The sequence below is a fragment of the Heterocephalus glaber genome, unplaced genomic scaffold (genome assembly GCF_053883595.1).
Source record: "Heterocephalus glaber isolate CG9 unplaced genomic scaffold, H.glaber_assembly_v1.0 deba00001743, whole genome shotgun sequence".
Lineage (NCBI taxonomy): Eukaryota > Metazoa > Chordata > Mammalia > Rodentia > Bathyergidae > Heterocephalus > Heterocephalus glaber.
This window is the reverse complement of record NW_028258449.1, coordinates 650,459-667,673: the sequence shown is the minus strand read 5'-3', so window position 1 is coordinate 667,673 and position 17,215 is coordinate 650,459. Positions and strand designations below refer to the sequence as shown.

Sequence of the window (17,215 nt, the reverse complement as noted above, 5' to 3'; positions counted from 1 at the left end):
GAGGGATTTGTGAATGCTACAGAGAAAAGAGAGTCAGCATCCCAGATACTGTTTATAATTGTCCATAAATAACACTCAGTCGGGCACACAGGGAGAACATAAGCTGTACGCACTGTCTCTGTCTCCCTCTGCAGATTTCTGAGAAGACTGTTTTCAAAACATACTTATTATTCCATTTTAAATTGTAAAATCAATGAATCCTAAGATCTGATCAGGTTTTGCTTTTGCTTTTTGTTTTTGTGATTGATGTATTTGAGGTGAAAATGTTTCCCCCTAAAGAATATTGGCTTTTAGATCTCAACTTTTAGGGCTTTTTTTATATATATAAAACGAAAGGCTTTAAAATGTTAATGAGACTGTATGTAAAGTGCATCCCCATGCTTGCTGATGTGAAGCATTCATTTTCATGCACATTTGCACAAGCTTAAACTCAGAAGTTATTGGTGATCTTGCACTGCTTTCCCATTTTAGGGTCCATTTATATCTATTTCTACAAAATCTTCTGTTTGGTGTGAATGCCCAAGTTCAACATAATCAAAAAGGACAATGACCCTAACTGTCGCCAGCCCTGCAAACGAGCCACTAGAGTCAGATGTGCTTACCACGCAGCCACTGGGGGCCTCCTGACCCCTCACCAACTCCTTGTCAAGGCTCAGTCTTCCGGACTTATTTTTTATCTCACTTTGCAAAAGAAAAATGTCTCATGGCATCTTTTTACTCAAGCTCATTTTCTTGTGTCCCATACGTATGTTGAAACAAATGACCAGCTAAAGGTATGGGTCCCAGACATCCCTGCCCCTGGAGACAGAAACGACAGTGCCTTAGATACTCATCCATTCACTGAGTCCTTCATCAGCAACCATACTGGGCGCCTCCCATCTACCAGGCAGCAGACACTGAGGAGGCAAAGAACTGCATGGTGCAGTCTGCACTGCAGTCCCACCGGTATTTTATAAGACACCTTTCAAGTGGAATTTCCTAATGTTGGGAGGTGGGCACCTAATTTGTGAAGGTAACGTGTGGGCTGGCAGTGATGTGGGCCTCCTTTTTGTCACCTCTGGTGCAGCTGAATAACCTGAGGCCTCATTCAGGAGATCAGAGTTCCTCTTACCCTCATCCCTTCAACACCAGCTCTTCCGAGCGCTGGAAGACCCCAGGCCCAGGTCATGTTTCTGCGTGCTGTTACAGATGGAGCAGGGAGTCAAAGTCAGCAACCAAAGCATGGCCAGAGTAGCTTGGCAAATGGGATTCATGAGCTACAGGTTAATTACTGCATTGGCTTCTCAGCATTGATATTAGCATAAAAAGATAGTATGTCCCTCTCTCTCTGTCTAGTGAATGGTTTATGGCTTGTAAGGAATCAGCCCTTGGTTGATGGTTTACTTCTTTTCAGATGTTTGAGGTGACTCTTGAACATTTTATACATTAAGAACCCTTAAAATCAGAACTCCTACTCTGTGGCTCTGCATGTGTGCTGAGTCTGGTTTAATAAAGCAGCTGGTCCTTGCTCAGTAAAGCAGGCCACATGAGCTCAATATGCATATCCCGTTAGATGGGTTCCTTGTTTCTTAGACCTTTACTTCCTTGTCCAAGAAAAATGAAAGCAAGCCATACACAATAAATTGGAGCGCTCCAAGTCTGTCTATTGAAAGACCAAACTTCATATTTAAATCTCACCTCATGTGTTTGTATTCATCGCTTCTGTGCTTCATAATATTTTGGGAAATACACACAGGCTAACCTGTGAGCTACAACATCTATCTGAACCTTTAGTTCATCTGACAGAGATGTGGAAATGCAGTGTCAGAGAACTCCCAGCGTCTTCTCTCTGTGTGCAGACGTTAATGAGTGCACACGTATCCAGTTCAAGCTGGCTTGACTTGCTCTTGGAAATTTTCCACCAGGGACACTTTTAACAAAGACATGAGACACTCTGATCCGAAACTTCCCTCTGCAGAATGGAAATCTAGCCGCCACACATCAAAAGCAGAGGCATTTTCACCTCACAAAAAGCTAATAAAATAAAACTTTCATGTCATAGTCCAGTAGCACAGCTGGTTGCCCTGAGTGAGTGTGTGTTAAAATTAGGTCTGATGCTGCTAGGGTTTAAAGATGCAGCACACGCACAAGGGTTTGCTTACTGCACATCCATCTGTGTGTCTCAGACTGGATTTTAATACATCTTTCTTCAGAAAAGTGCATATTAAGCAAGTGCGATCAGATGGGAGTGGAGAAAATGAAGAGCAGTGGGCAGTGATGAAGCAGCAGGGCCACATTTAGGGTGCAGTGGGTCAGGACACAAAGAAGTGGGTTGGTGGTGCCAACACTGACCCAGCTGAGGAAGAGCTGCTTCCCAGAAAGGTGCTCGTTTAATCTGCTTAGCTCTCTGCCCTAACATACTACTCCTCCTTACTTGGCAGTGGAAATCCTGACTGCTCGTCAGAAGAAAGCAGAAGAACTGAAGAGACTTACTGATCTAGCCAGTCAGATGGCAGAGCTGCAGCTAGCCGAACTCAGGGCAGAAATCAAGGTCAGTTCTGGAGTGGCCGAGGGCCTGAGCCCCCCATGCTTGTTTTGTGTGGACACCAGAGCTCTCTGTGAGTGTCGAGTGCTGCGCAGCCAGCCCTCCTCGGGGTGGAAACGGAATGCAGAGGGGTGGGAACCAGTCACTCACTGTATTTCAGCATAATGTGCTTCGAAGGGCTAACCCAAATGTGGTGTACTCAGCCACGGATTAGAGCTGGGTAGGGGTATTGTTTCACACTGTGCAATTTATATGTATGTCTACACACACACGGGGATGCACTGAGTGTAACAGCAGGGTATGAAGCGTGCCATCCGTGAAGACTTTTCCTTTACCGTTTCCTTGCTCAATTGCTTTATTAAGATTACTACCCCCAAATGTGTACATGGTGTGATAAAAATATATGATTATGTTTACATTTTTTAATTAATTACAGTAAAAGAGATATTGTCATTAATCCCCCTCATAGTACACCCCTTGGTTTGAACACACTTAGCTCATCATTCTTCACTTTCTGAAGCAGTTCTAGAAGTCCTCTTTCATGTGTCTCTCTGAGGTGTGATCAGAAATACAGTGTGGGGCTGGGAATTTAGCTCAGTGGTTCCACTGCCTGCCTCAAGCACAAGGTCCCAGGTTCAATCCCCAGTATCTCCCCTGCACCAAAAAAAAAAAAAAACATACAGTGTGTGCTGCTGTGGAGCACCAACTAACAGAAAGGCAGAATCATAAACACATGTTGTGTGTCTTCACCCACCTCATTCACTGAATCTGGCACCATTTGACCCCTGGCTCTTTCCCAAAGTCAAAATGACTATGAAAACGCTTTGAATCCATTTAGGACATTAAGGTAGCCACAACAGCACAACAAAAGACACTCACGAAAGAGGACAGAGGACTTCCAGAACTGCTGAGAAACTGCAGGGACAATGAGATGAGTGTGTTGGAACTGTGGGGAAGTAGTGGGAGGCAGATTCATGGCAATGTGTCTTTTACTACCAAGTGTTTTAAAATTTTAAATCTCAACCTACATTTATTAGATAGCTTTTGTTACAAGCAACAGAAACTGACCTTGTCTAACTTAAGAACAAGTAGAGTCTGGAAGAATGTTGAGTGCAGACCACCTAGCAGAGTGTGATCTGAAGGCCTGGGTCCAAGTGAGGCAGACACGGGAGCTCACGGGGATGTGGGAGGCCACTCTTCTCCCGCTCTCCAGGCACCACAGGAGCGAGTGACCTCTAAGCGTCATTAGCCCTTGTGCCACCACCCCCCATGCAAATCCCAAGAAGACAGGCTCTGATTGGCCTCCATGTGGGTCAACTCGTCGGTGGCTTGATGTGCAGACCCACCAAGATTGTGGATCTGTCAGCTGGCTTTGGGGTGCAGTTGCCAGAAGAAGAAATGGTTACCAGGAAGGCCAGAAAAAGTATTTAAAACACAGCAGGGAGCTGCAGTTTATGAAGTCCTCTTCGCCTCTCTTTCACCCAGTATACCACGCATGTGCGGGCGCACACAGGACTTGTAGGAAACCAAGTAGTTTCAAGACACCGCACTGCAAGCCTTAGAAGCAAGTTTGCTCAGCGAGTTTGCTCAGTGGTGCTGGCTGGCTGTGGTAGGAAATGGCTTTTCAGGCCCCTCCACCTTGGTTGGGTGTGAAAGGGACCCTGGGCAGGAGATGGTACCTGGAGCTCTGCAGGTGCTTCCCCTCTCACTGTCTCCGGCAGCCCGCCTGCCACCCTGAGCCCAGGCTACCCCAAGCAGACCTGGGCTCCCTCTTGTGGTCCATCCCCCACCAGCCGGACTCCAGTCTGGATTCCTACCTCCACCCACGCGCCCACCCCCCAAAGTCCCCAGCGTGGTAGCACAGCAGTGACGGACAGGAAACTGCAGCCTCCTGGTCTGTTGGCATCGGCTGCTCATGCAGGTTTCGCTGCAGCGTAGCAAACCACACACATCCTCCAATGGTGAGGAGCAGAGCTCCGGAGGGCAGCCGACAGCCCAGAACCCTACTTCTGTGGCCGGGGATAAATGGTTTATGATCTTAGGTCTTAGAGCCTCAGCTCCCTGATCTGCGGAATGGAAGCAGTAACAGTGCTGGCTTCATAACAATGTGATCAGAAGCAAATGAAATTGTGTGGTCAGAATTCGGCCAGCGTCTGGACAGTGTTCAGTAATCTTTAATGTTCCAGCTCAAATGCTTCCCCTCACATAACATTTCACATAATAGTCCCTCGGGAGGAGATCATTTCTTCCTCTTTTTCACTCCCAAAGCATCAACCACGTTCTTGTATTCAGTGCTGGCTCTCCCCCTTGCTATGTGGTAATCAAGGAGGGACTGAGTCGTAGTTATTTCTGCATTCTCACTCTGTCTACACATGGATCTTAATTTTAAACTGAATTTTAAATGAATGAAAAATAATCTATCCCACCTCCTGTAGCAGCACTTGAAACCCCACCGTAGATGCTGAGGTGCAGACACTGAAGGTTTTCTGGGCTTGCTGCTTTCCTGTTAAAATAGAGATGAGTGCCTAGGAAGGGTGCCGTGCTTCCTCTCGGCGGTTAATCACTTAGCAGGCTCTGGGCCCCACCAAGAAACCCTGCCGAGACGCAGCTCAAACTCTGCGCCTGCAAGGGACGCTGAGCGGTTAGGGACAAGTCCAGACGCAGCTTTTTTTGCTGCATCCCAGTTTTGTCCAAGCCTGAGCAGGAGAAAGACAAGTCCCACACGTATTCCAGGGAGACTGTCTCAGGACCCCAGTCTGCGACATCCCCGGGCACCAGCAGCAGAGCAGGCGAGGCTGCAGCGGGCTCGGGCGCGTCTCCATTGTGTGGCCCGCTTTCCTTCTCTACCTCAGCACTTTGTCAGCGAGCGGAAATATGATGAAGAGCTGGGGAAGGCGGCCCGGTTCTCCTGTGATATCGAACAGCTGAAGGCCCAAATCACGCTCTGTGGAGAAAGTGAGTTCTGCATCCTGGCTAAGCGTTACTGTGTGCGCGGGCTCGGCGCTGTCAGAGTTGGTGTGGGAACCTCAGGTGTGCAGTCCCCGGAGGCTCACATGAGGTCTGGAGAGTTGGAGGGCTCAAAGCACGTGACCCAAGTCACTAGAAATGTCCAGGTTTGAATGTAGACTCTCTGAATGCCACCACCCACCGTGAGTCCCCAGGACTTACGAAGCAGAACAGAGCAGGTCAGCTGGGCTACTCCTTCTGCAGACTGCCCGAGTAGCGCCCGGTGCATCACCCCCGTGACTTCAGTCCTGGTCCCACAGACGTCCTCAGTGCCCAAGCTGCAGCTGCAGTTGGGCAGGGCCTGACTCTCCAGCAAGGCCCCAGGGGCCTGCGCTCCCCGCGCTATGTCCTCTCTGCACAGGAAGCAAAGAGAAATGAGACTTTGCCAAGCCCATAGCGTTAGTCTTGTCCCTATTAAGCCTCAATGAAGGCAGCTCATCTGCAGCAGAACTGGCTGACACCCCCCCACACACTCCGGCCCACCCCAGGAGGCCAGACGGCAGCAGTGTGGCCTTGAGGACAGCCACCAGGGAGGGCAGGGAGCTCAGGACCAGCTCCAGCCCCCAGGCCCGGGAAGCTCAACTGCCCTGCACTTTCTCAAAGTGGAAATTGCTTTTCTTCTAAGTATAAAAACTATAAACTTGATCTAAAGTTATCCAACTATATTACATAGGACTTGACATTATTTGGGGGTCTCCTTTATACTTTTTATTCCCGTATAATCCACATATGATGACATAATTAACCACGGACAGTAATACAGTTCACTTTCATCGCTTCACAAGAGTTGGCAGGCGTTTTCCATGTCAGTCTGTCTAACTGATCATTTCCTTAAACAGAACTGCTCTAATCCAAGCCTCTGGTTGTGGCAGCTCAGTTGCTTGAGTTTCTCACCACACCGCAGTGTTGTGGGCTGCTCTTCTCCACACTCGGGCAGTTAGCATACCTGGTGTTAACTCCGTGTCTTCCAAATTCCTTTTTCCCTGTATGTTCTTGCTCTCTTCCCCCACCCCTCTCTCTGAAAGCCCTGCCTGGGTGCCGCTCTCCCTCCCCAGCTGTGTCGAGCTCAGGCTCACAGCTGGAAGTTTAGTGCCCACCCAGGTTTCAGTCCCGCAGATGAGCAAGACACTGGCCCTGCGTAACCGTGCCACAGGTCCCTGTGGGCAGGGAGGCGTGGGTCACCCACTTCCTCCAGGTGCCATCTGGTGAGAGAGGCTGTCCCTGCCAGCTCCCTGTGTCCACCTGACGACAGCTAGCAGTCCCTGGGCCTTCCTGTCCTGGCTTTGGGGAGGACATACCAGGAGCTTGCAGCTCCTGAATGGAAGCATTGACTCTGAGCTGAATGTGGCCGAAGTTCCTGGTTATGTCTGCACAGCCCCAAATCTCATTCACCCCTTCCCTACACAATGAAGGCACTGGACCTCTGTCTCGGCTTTTCCATTTCCATTTTCATTTCTGCTGTTCTGTGACCCCACTAGTCACTCCTAATCCTCTTGCTGAACCCTGGGATTAAGTCTGATCCACCAGAGGTAGCAGAGAAAATTGCTTTTTAAAATTGGTGGCAATTGTAAGATTCAGAGAAAAAGGCCCTGCGTCCAGCCCAGCAGGTGCTATCCAGCCTTCGCCCTGAGAGGGAAGTCACACTTCACCCTCACACTGATTCCTTCTGTACAATCACGGAGAAATCATCCCATCAGGAGCCACTTCTTTCCAAGCAGCAGGAGTGGCAACAATAAATGCAGGGCACGAGGACCTGCATACAAAGGGTGCTTGGGGGCCTCAGGCCTGGCCCTGTGACTGGGGAATGCGTGTGACTCAGCCACAAAGTCCCGAACCCCATCCTCCGTGCCCGCACTCTGAGTGGCTGTGCACCCCATCTGTGTGGTGTCTGATGGAGCAGCCAGGAGGGCCTAGTGGCAGGGACCCAGGACAAGCTGCCTCTGTGGCCAGGCCAGAGCGCAGCCTCAGGCCTCATCTTGCTGGTGGTGCTCAGCCCACAGAGTGCTGTTTACTCTGCTCAGCTCTGTCCTCTTACCTGCACTTGCCTCCAACCTGGACGGTGTGCTGTAGTCACTGCTCGGGGACCCTCGCAGGGCAATGTGCACTGCAGGTCCCCAGGTCCCTTTCCAGTGGCGCCTTTGAAAGACAACTCAAACTCCTCTCCGTGTTTGCACGGCCTCGACCTGCTGGCCACCCTGACGTAACTGTGCCCTTCCCGCTGCAGTCACTCATCCGAAGGCCAGCTACTCTTCCCGGACCCCCTGCGGCTCCCTGCTGCCCCTGCTCAGCACCCATGCAGCCGCCTCGGGGAGACACAGTGGCTTCACCCGGAAGTCGCCCAACAACAGCAAGGGCCCTGAGGGTAAAGCTGCCAGCCCAAAGCTGGTGGCTGGCCTTCCCAGCACCATGGAGCCCTCTTTCCAGGCCTTGCCGGTCATCAAGCAGGTAAGCCACCCTGGGGCCCTGCAGACCGACCTGGGGAAGGAAGGAAGTGCCCTGCTGCCCTCCACGGTGCATCTGCGAGTGCCCTTGATTGTCACCAGCCCACACAGACCCAGGAACAAGATTCAGAGCCACTTCAGTATCAGGGAGAGGAAACCTGACTGGTGTTTTTAAGATCATTTAACTCCCAGTTAATGTTTAGTATATCAGTAAGAGGTCATTTTAGGGCAAACTTCTCTTGGATTTCAGTAAATGCAATGCAATACATTTCAAAATGATATTACTCATTCCTGTCTACTGTGACCTCTAAAAATACAAATTTCCAAGGGACAGTCTTCCTTCTCTCCTGCTTCACCGTTCCTTTGAGCTGCAATCTCTCCCTTGCAGTCAGAGAGAACAGGAAATGGGACTTGATGGAACAGGAGTTGGCCCTGCTGTAAAGACGCCTGTCTTAGTTACTTTTCTCTCATTGCTGAGACAAAATACCCAGCATCCAAAGTTAAAGAGGAAAGGTTGATTTTAGCTCACAGTGTGTAGAGGTTTCAGTCTGTAATCAGCTGGCTCCAAGGCAGGGTGGCACAGGGCAGAGGAGCGTCGCACAAGAGAAACAGCTCATGGCGCGCACAAGGTAGCATAACCAGCAAGGGAACCTTAACAGCATCTCCCTGCCCTTTTATCTTACTCAGACTACACAGGGTGGGTAGCACGCATGCCCTTAACCCTAGTGTCCTCAGGCCTGGCCCCAACATGAATCAATCACACACCCTAGATTCAGCCCCTCCACATAGCCTGTGACCACATGAGGCTTTGGGGACATCTAGACACAAACCATAACAACCCCTCTAACTCTGTTAGAGTCCGGCCTCTCCTTGACCCAGAAGTCCTCGGGAGCTCTAAAATACTACTTTGACAGGAGCATTTACATCTTCATAGCTTCAAGATCATAATCAAATCTATTGCACTTGTAGTCTAAATACATCTTCACCTCTTCTGATTTTTTGCTCATTATTAAACACCATGCTAAAATCAAGTCTACCATTTAGTCTGTTCCTCTTTCACAGTTTTTTAAGACAAAAAACAAAAAAGCCAGGGCTTGGGGTGTAGCTCAGTGGTACAGCGTTTGCCTAGCATGCACAGAACCCTGGGTTCCATCCCCAGCACCACAAAATAAAACTTAAATTTTAAAAATAAAAGCAAAGGGCCGCTGGCCACCGCCGCCGCTGCCATGATTCCTCTGGAGAAGCCGGGCAGCAGCGGCTCGCGGTTCGCCCCCGCCCCAGACTCGAGGGCTGCTGATGTAGATCCGCGCGGAGGTGCGCGCCCCGCCCTTCCGGGACGGCTGCCGCCTGAGCCAGGCCGGGAACTGGGCAGGGGAAAGTTTGCGGGGGTGAGGAAATGTATAAAGAAAGATTCTGGACAAGAGTTTGCAGCAAAGTTCATGAGAAAAAGAAGAAAAGGCCAAGACTGTCGGATGGAGATACTTCATGAGATTGCTGTACTTGAACTAGCACAGGACAATCCTTGGGTCATTAATTTACATGAAGTGTATGGGACTCCCTCAGAAATGATCTTGGTTCTGGAATACGCTGCTGGGAGCGAAATCTTTGACCAGTGTGTGGCAGACCGAGAAGAAGCCTTTAAAAAAAAGATGTTCAGAGGCTCATGAGGCAGATTTTAGAAGGTGTCCACTTTTTACACACTAATGATGTAGTTCATCTTGATTTGAAGCCTCAGAATATTCTGCTGACAAGTGAATCTCCTTTGGGTGACATTAAGATAATTGATTTTGGCCTTTCAAGAATAATGAAGAACAGTGAAGAGCTTCGAGAAATTATGGGTACTCCTGAATATGTGGCTCCTGAAATTCCTAGTTATGATCCTGTCAGCATGGCAACAGATATGTGGAGCACTGGAGTGCTAACATATGTCATGCTTACAGGAATATCACCTTTCCTAGGCGATAATAAACAAGAAACGTTCTTGAACATCTCACAGATGAATTTAAGCTGTTCTGAGGAAGAATTTGGTGGTGTATCTGAGTAAGCTGTAGACTTCATCAAGTACCTTTTACTTAAGAAACCTGAAGATCGAGCCACTGCTGAGGGATGTCTTAGACGCCCGTGGTTGACACCAGGCAGTATCCCCAGTCCTTTCATGGTGAAGGGAGCAGTGGGAGCAGCAGACATCCTCCAAGAAGGTGATTCTGTGGCTGAACTTAATGAAGATACTGAGAAGTCAGAATCTGAGGGACCACTTATGACGGAGGAGTTAATTGTAGTTACTTCGTATACTTTAGGACAATGCAGACAGTCTGAAAAAGAGAAAACGGAGCAAAAAGCTATTTCCAAACAATTTAAATTTGAGGAACCATTGCTACAAGAAATTCCAGGAGAGGGCCAGGAATTTAGCTCAGTGGTTTTGCTGCCTGCTGCGCAAGCGCAAGGACCCAAGTTTGATCCCCGGTACCAAAAAAAAAGAAAAGAAACTCCAGGAGAATTTATTTACTGAGCTGTATCTCCCTTTAAAACTTTAAGATTTCTCCATTGAAAATGGTAATATTATTTATGGACCTCTGGCCAAATGTATGTGTACTGGAAGTTGATAGCCAGGTAAAACTGACAGAAACAAAAATAATTTTGTAAAACTTTTGGAGTTAAGTGAATCAAACCAGGTGTATAAAATTGCCAACTAAGGATTTAACAGGTAAAGTTATCTGTTTCAGTGTTCTTTTTAAGAAGAAAGATGTTTGTACCTTTTAACAGCGCGTTTCTCTAGAATGAGAACTTATGTACAAAGATACTTGTATTTACTTTAAAAATCCAAGTAAAAGTGCCAAAATTACAAAAATAAAAAATAAAAAATATAAAAGTAGAGGAAACCAGATTGAATGCTATGGAGTAAATACCTTTTCAGCTCCTGCTTTAGCGTTTTCAGTGACAACCTATACAGGTTGAAATGCCCTTCTCTACCTAAGGCAAACACTAGAAAGAACTACTCACCTCTGTGAACATATGTTCCCCACCCATTCCATGGGAGCCACCAAGTTACCTCCTGACACCTAGTTTTTGATTGTCTCTTGCTTGTTAACCTCTCTTTCAGTCATTTTCTTGTAGTTCCGTTGATGTGACAGTCCCCATTATGCTCAGGTCAGGGATCACACCCGTGGGGCCTCATCTGCCTGTTGCTGTACTCTTCCGGGGTACAAGAAGCTCGCCTGTGGCTTGGGTTTGCTGGCATCTAGAACTTCTCTCTTCTCTTTGCAGAATGGACCTTCCAGCCAAAGACGGAGATTTAACCCCCAGTACCACAACAACAGGCTCAATGGGCCCACAAAGTCGCAGGGCAGTGGTAATGAAGCTGACCCCATGGCGAAGGGCAGCACCCGACACGAGCACAGAAGACAGCCCCACAACGGCTTCCGCCCCAAAAACAAATGTGGCACCAAAAATCAAGATCCTCCCCTGGGGACAAAAACCCCCGAGGCCCTGACCCATTCTGAAAAGCTGCCTCGGCGAAGGCAGCACACTGTGGACAGCTCTGAGGCCAGGCCTTTCCGGGGCAACGTTGGCCGTGTCTCACAGTGCAACCTCTGTCCCACGAGAATAGAAGTGTCCCCAGACGCCACGGTCCTCTCAGTCCCTGCTGTGACGCTGGTGGCCTGAGTGAGGAGATGGAAGAGCGGTCCCGCTCAGTTTGGTTCCCTGCCCGAGGTGCTGACCCCACTGGCTGCCAAAAGAGAAATCAGTCAGAATATACAGACCCCGTATGTTGTGTAACCCTCTCGTAATCAGTTTACTAATTCCAGTACCCAGCTGTGCTTGCTTCATAACTTTCATGGCTCTGCTTGATCTGTTGGCACTTCCTCTCCTCAAGACTGCAGCATTTAGCCAGGCAGTATTTACCATTTGTTAGGAATCCGAGATGTGGCTGGAGACCTAGGCCGTAGTTGTGATGTCTGTAGTGAGTTCACGTGGAAACAAACCCTCAACTGTCAGACAAACACAGTCTGCTGAGACACATGCGTTTTTGTAGAATTTCACATCTGGTGTTTTTCTGGAAAAAAAAATATATACATATATTGCTTTATTTGAAACAAATTAAAATATGCTGCATTTGACGGCGTGACTTGCTTCTTTTATTGATGCCTGCTTTTTACCCAGTGCTCTCTGTAGTACTCTCAAGAAAACATGGTGCCAGCCGGTTTCTGTGCCGTGCTGTTCATGGCACTCCCTGGAGTACATGTACACCCTTTCGATAAAAAGGGGCGCTTCAGTTAGAGACAGGCAGGAGGCTGCAGACCTCAGCCACAGCCACCATGTGACAGCTGGAAACCTGGGTTCCAAGTGACTTCAGCCCAGCCTGGCTTAGACAGTAGGGCCATCAGTGGCTCTGCGACAGGAAAGCCCAGCGTCACAGTGTGCCTGGGGTCCAGCCTGCTCAAGCTCCAGCCCCTTCCTCCCTGGGCTGCGTGGTCCTCGGAAGGGTGCCCATGGGTCCCTCCTGAGCCTTGGTCTCGCCAGCATTGTGGGGGAGCTCTCACAGAGCAAGTCCTTCTCCCAAGCCCTGAGGAGGATGGCACAGGCCGCTTGTCGGCTGGAGACATAGGCCATACCCAGCAGCAACTCGCTGACCCCAAGGAGTCAGAGCACCAGACTTCTGGACCACGTGGTGTCGCACACACGTTACGCCAGGCGCTGCACTGCAGTGACAGGCGCCCTCCGGGTCTGCCGGTCGCTTCCTGCTGCAGGGCTGCTGCTCAGCTCGGTGCTGACCTGTGCCAAAGCAGCCGGGTTCACGCAGTCCTCACAGCAGTCCGGCAGCTGAACCCGAAAGCCACAGGGCGTCCACGTCTGCTCTTGCCAAGTGCAGGAATGTTTACTCTCTCTACAGCACTGAGGCTTCGTAGGAATTCAGAAAGATAGGTCACATTCCGGGAAGGAAGGACGAGTTGTTCATCCAAACAAGAAAGATGAATGTCCGGGGCTTGGGGCTGCAGTCTCTGTTCACCCTATCTGCGGCCCTGAATTTATAAACTCAGGGGGATTCTGCACACTTGGTGTAGCAAGATGTTGATCTCCACCGGAAGACACCAGTCCCAGCACGATTGCTTTCAAGCGCTGTGGACTGTCCTCTGCCCACCCAGGTTCACCGCAACGAGACACATCAAGTTCACCCCGTCAAGCGAAGCTCACCCTCAGTGGAGACTCGTCGTCGGGGACTAGCCACACCACAAGTCCAGTGCGGGCCCAGTTACGAGCAGGACAGTTCTGTGGCCTCGGAAGAGGTCTAATGAAACACCCTGAGAGAGACGCCGTCATATGAGGTCCCTGAGCGTCATGCAGCAGTGTCTGGGCTGGAGTGACAGGCGGGGTTCTGCCTCCTTCCTGATTCGGTGAGGAGTGGGGACCGAGGGGCTACAGAGTTCTTTCCCTAGGCCGGCCTGAGGGGCGCACCAGGGGCTGCCGGGACACCACACCCTTGGACAAAGACCGGGTCTGCGTGCACTGCTGTGTGGAGCGCCCTCGCGTGTCCAGCGAGGGTAGCGCTTTTGTTTCTCAGCAGGAGCCTCCGATCAAACCTGCTTCACAGCAGGACAGGAAACCGAGGCCTGGGGACACAGAAGCCACTGTCCCAGATACCAAAAGCAAAGCAAAAGAGAAAAGCCAACCCTTGCTCCTGAATGCGTAAGCAAACTATAAAACAGCAAAAGACAAAGGAAAATTCAATGTGTATATATCTCTCCCACATTTTCCTGCAAGTAGTGAGCCATCTTAATTGCTCTAATTTTGTGAGAAAAAAAAATGGTGAAGAATTACTTAGTCCCAGTGGTTCTCTTGTTACTGAGCTAAGAACTTGAAGCACAATTTTCATACTCTAACCTTAGAAGGATCCTGTTTTTCATCCTTTCGCTTTTTCTAACAACCCTTTCTGACTCCTAAGGAAGTTTTCTGCCCGAGTAGAAACTTCCCCATCCTGAGAGGCAGAGCAGCAGAACCCGGAGTTTCCTCTCCCGTAGCGCCCCCGCCCGGCCCCGCCCGGCCCCGCCCGGCCTGGTCTCAGGGTTTCCCAGAGGCGAGGAGCGCTGCTCTCACCTCGCAGGGTCCAGTTCAGAGGAGCTCCGGGGCTCTCTGAGGGCAAGTTCCACAGCAGGAATTACTGTACACAACTTTCCCAGACCAATAAATCCTAAAGCAAATTTATTTATTTGAAAAAGTATGTAGATTTTGGCCAAAAACAAATAAATGAATGACCTAAAGAACCGTGACTGTGACAGAGAACTTCTACAGAAAGAAGTCTTAAAAGAGGACTGGAAGGGCCAGGGATGTAGCTCAGTGGTTCCGCCGCCTGCCTCGCCAGCGTAAGGTCCCGAGTTCGATCCCTGGTACAAAACAAAAATGTGTTAAAAGCACTTATGGTTTAAAATTACCTTATTCTTAACTAAAGATCCTTCAGTTTGAACTAGACTTAAGTATCCCTAGTCTTTTGAGAGCACACAAATTCTGTAAACTCCTTCATTTTGTAACTTACCTGACATTACCGTGATGCACAATAAGGACTCAAATGCTGATGGAAGAAAGAAAACAGATCTGATACTCCAGCAAGTGCTAGAGGGGATGGAGAGAGAGCAAATCGGCTCAGGGCCTGACCCTCAGCCACCTGCTGGATTGGGGTCCAGGCTGCACTAGCTAGAGGCAATGCTATAAACATCTCATTGCCTTGGCTTCTCCTTGGGCAAGAGGAGGCCAGTGCTCGAATGGCTCAAAGGCTCATTAAAGGGTGGAGTGTGTGAGCATTTGCAAAGTGCTTGGAAGAGCTTCTGGCCCCTTCTGTGCATGCCAGGCAGGAGCCAGGACCACGGAGTGATTGCAGGGGAAGCTCTGTAAGTTCACCTGGGGAAGAGAGGTGTGGGGTAGTAGTTGGTAACAGGGTTCACCACTAAGAGACAAGAACTCTAAGAACAGAGGAGCCACGGGAACAGGGAGGAGGCACAGCTAGAGGCAAGGCAGAGCCCCCGAAGCTGAGATTTGCCCCCATCCACAGGAGCGGGAAGCCACCACAGCCCTGCACAGCACTTGGTGGCTTTGCTCAGGGGTGCTGGGGACTCACCAGGGACACTTGGCAGGAAGCCACCCAGGGTGCTGTAGAACTCATGACAGGCAGGAAGCTGCCTGAGGCAGAGCTCGCTGGGCATGCAGGAGGGGCACCCTGGTGGGGCACACACCCTGCATCCTGCTGCGTCTGTGGTGACAACACTGACCACTGACCTTAACAGCTGGCAGAAGAGACGTGTGCACAGGGGCAGCTCCAGCATCACAGCAGGGTAATGAAGTCCGGATCTGGGAGAGGAGGGAGAGTCGGTAACCAGCGTCCCTTCGAAAGTGCGCAGGGGTCTCTGACAAGCACAGGAGATAGCCACGCAGTGAGGACAGCATCGCATCCTGCTGGTAGCCAGGCACCTCGGCCGCCACTGTTTCCCCTGTGAGATGAGTGACTCGGATACATCCACAGCACAGGGTGAGTGTGCCCTGGTGAAAGGCAAGGCGCAGGACAGAGCACGTCTGAGTTTACATTAGGTTGCTGCTCAGTCAGAAAAGCAAACCAGACATCTCTAATACTATCCCCAAACCAGACACCACCAGGAGCGGAAGGACAGCTTCCCTGCTGGAACGCAGGCATCCTGCACTGGTCTCACCCTCGCTGTGACTTCCAGCATCTGAGTCCGAGTCCTCCTGCTCCCCCAAGACGGCCCCAGCCAGGGTGCCAGCTCTGCACGGGGCACTTGGGAAAGTCCGAAGATGCCGGTGAGACCTGCACCTGGGGCACAGAGGTGCTGCATGGCGTTGCTGACATACACAGCGCAGGGCACAGCCCAGGGGAGGCCTGTGAGAGCCCATGCCCTGGGGCATGACTGTGCTGGGAGAGGCGGGCCAGGCCAACACAAGGGCAGGCTGTGAGTTCCAAGCAGTACCAATACCAGACAGCCAGGCCCGAAACTGGGGAACAAAGGTAGTTTCTGATGTTCTTAAGCCACTAGCGTTGTGCACACTTAGACTGAATTCCCAGGTCTTCTGAGAGAAGAGATTGGGAGTGAACTCTTGGAAGAGCTGCCATTAAAGCAGAAAGGCCCAACATTTTAAGAACTCTTGGCAGAAGCAGCAGTATTTGCCTTTTCCCAGCTTTAGCAAATATACTACCTTTTTATTTTTCCCATGATGCTTTTTTTAAACCAAGTTTCTCTTCTAAGGCCCAGGCCCCCAAATTTCTACTTGCAGTTCAGCAGAATTTTACTAAGGTAATTAGAGCTCTGGAGGCAACAAAACCAAACAAAAAATATGAGAAGCAACATTATCAAAATGACAAGTGGTTAAATAGACACATGGCGCAGAATACCTACTGTTGCTGTAAAATTCTTTGTCTTAGCCACAGCCTACATCAGAAACCAGCTATGGAGCAAACACAATGCAAATGTGGGCTGCTGGGTAGCACACAGGTGAACAGAGACAAATCCACCCCTGTGACCACATTCACCGCCTCTCTGACAGGACCCTTGCTGGAAGTGGCCCCTTCAGGGCTGCTCCACTGGACAACCTCCACCGTGTGCCCTTCCAGAAACAGCCGGAGATGTCTCTTCCTTTTACCCTGCATGATGCTTCTTGCGTGGCCAGGCCGCGCTCTTGCAAGCCTGCATGTTAACTCAACAGATACTCGGCCCCACTACTCACAGGGACCCCGATACTTGGCAGAGCTCAAGGAAGGGCTCAGCACCCAGGAGGTGACAGATGCGCCGATTTCAGATTTCACAGCTCCTAGTTAACTCATGCGCACGCCCACATCATCTGAAAACGCAAGTCGCACCTGCACTTTAGTGTCTAACCAGCGCCAGACCAAATGTAGATTAAACTGATACAAGTGTTACCCCTCTTCCCTTGGCAGAGATTTCTTCCCTCTGGCCTTCGTGCACATCCAAAATGCTGAGTAAATCAAGTTCTGTCTGTCAGGTAAGGCTGGATAATGCCCACCCTCTGCATACCCAGTGTCAGCACTCACTAAGGAGGCCATAGTGGAGCTCAGGGAGCCCCGCCGCCACCCCTCCGAGGTCAGGAGCATTGCTCCACTGCTCTGGGACCTGGCGGTGCCAGTGTCGAAATTATTTTCAGCGGGTATTCATTTTATTGTCAATTCAATAACAATCAACTAATCTAGAACTGTTACTGCTCTTAAAAGATCTTTGTATGGTTAAAA

General features: G+C 50.0%; 1 protein-coding gene, 1 long non-coding RNA gene and 1 pseudogene across 6 annotated transcripts in view; 2 read left to right on the top strand and 1 right to left on the bottom strand.

The window, feature by feature from the left end:
- The window catches only part of Spats2l (spermatogenesis associated serine rich 2 like), a 141,125-nt gene extending 129,036 nt beyond the window's left edge, over positions 1 to 12,089 (top strand). For all 5 annotated transcript variants that reach the window (XM_087200373.1, XM_004871675.4, XM_087200371.1 and 2 more), the window contains 4 exons: positions 2,421 to 2,530; positions 5,377 to 5,479; positions 7,755 to 7,975; positions 11,236 to 12,089. In XM_087200373.1, coding sequence (XP_087056499.1) covers positions 2,421 to 2,530; positions 5,377 to 5,479; positions 7,755 to 7,975; positions 11,236 to 11,634 — 833 coding nt within the window. In that variant the 3' untranslated portion in view covers positions 11,635 to 12,089. The remainder of the gene's footprint in view (positions 1 to 2,420; positions 2,531 to 5,376; positions 5,480 to 7,754; positions 7,976 to 11,235) is intronic.
- LOC106008415 (serine/threonine-protein kinase 17A pseudogene) lies at positions 7,982 to 11,229 on the top strand (annotated as a pseudogene).
- Positions 12,090 to 14,152: 2,063 nt separating the features above from the next.
- Positions 14,153 to 15,231, bottom strand: LOC147821395 (uncharacterized). Its single transcript, XR_015447059.1, has 2 exons — positions 14,501 to 15,231; positions 14,153 to 14,351 (listed from the first exon to the last, which is right to left on the bottom strand). It is a non-coding gene; the product is annotated as an uncharacterized LOC147821395 (long non-coding RNA).
- Between the last annotated feature and the right edge of the window lie 1,984 nt (positions 15,232 to 17,215).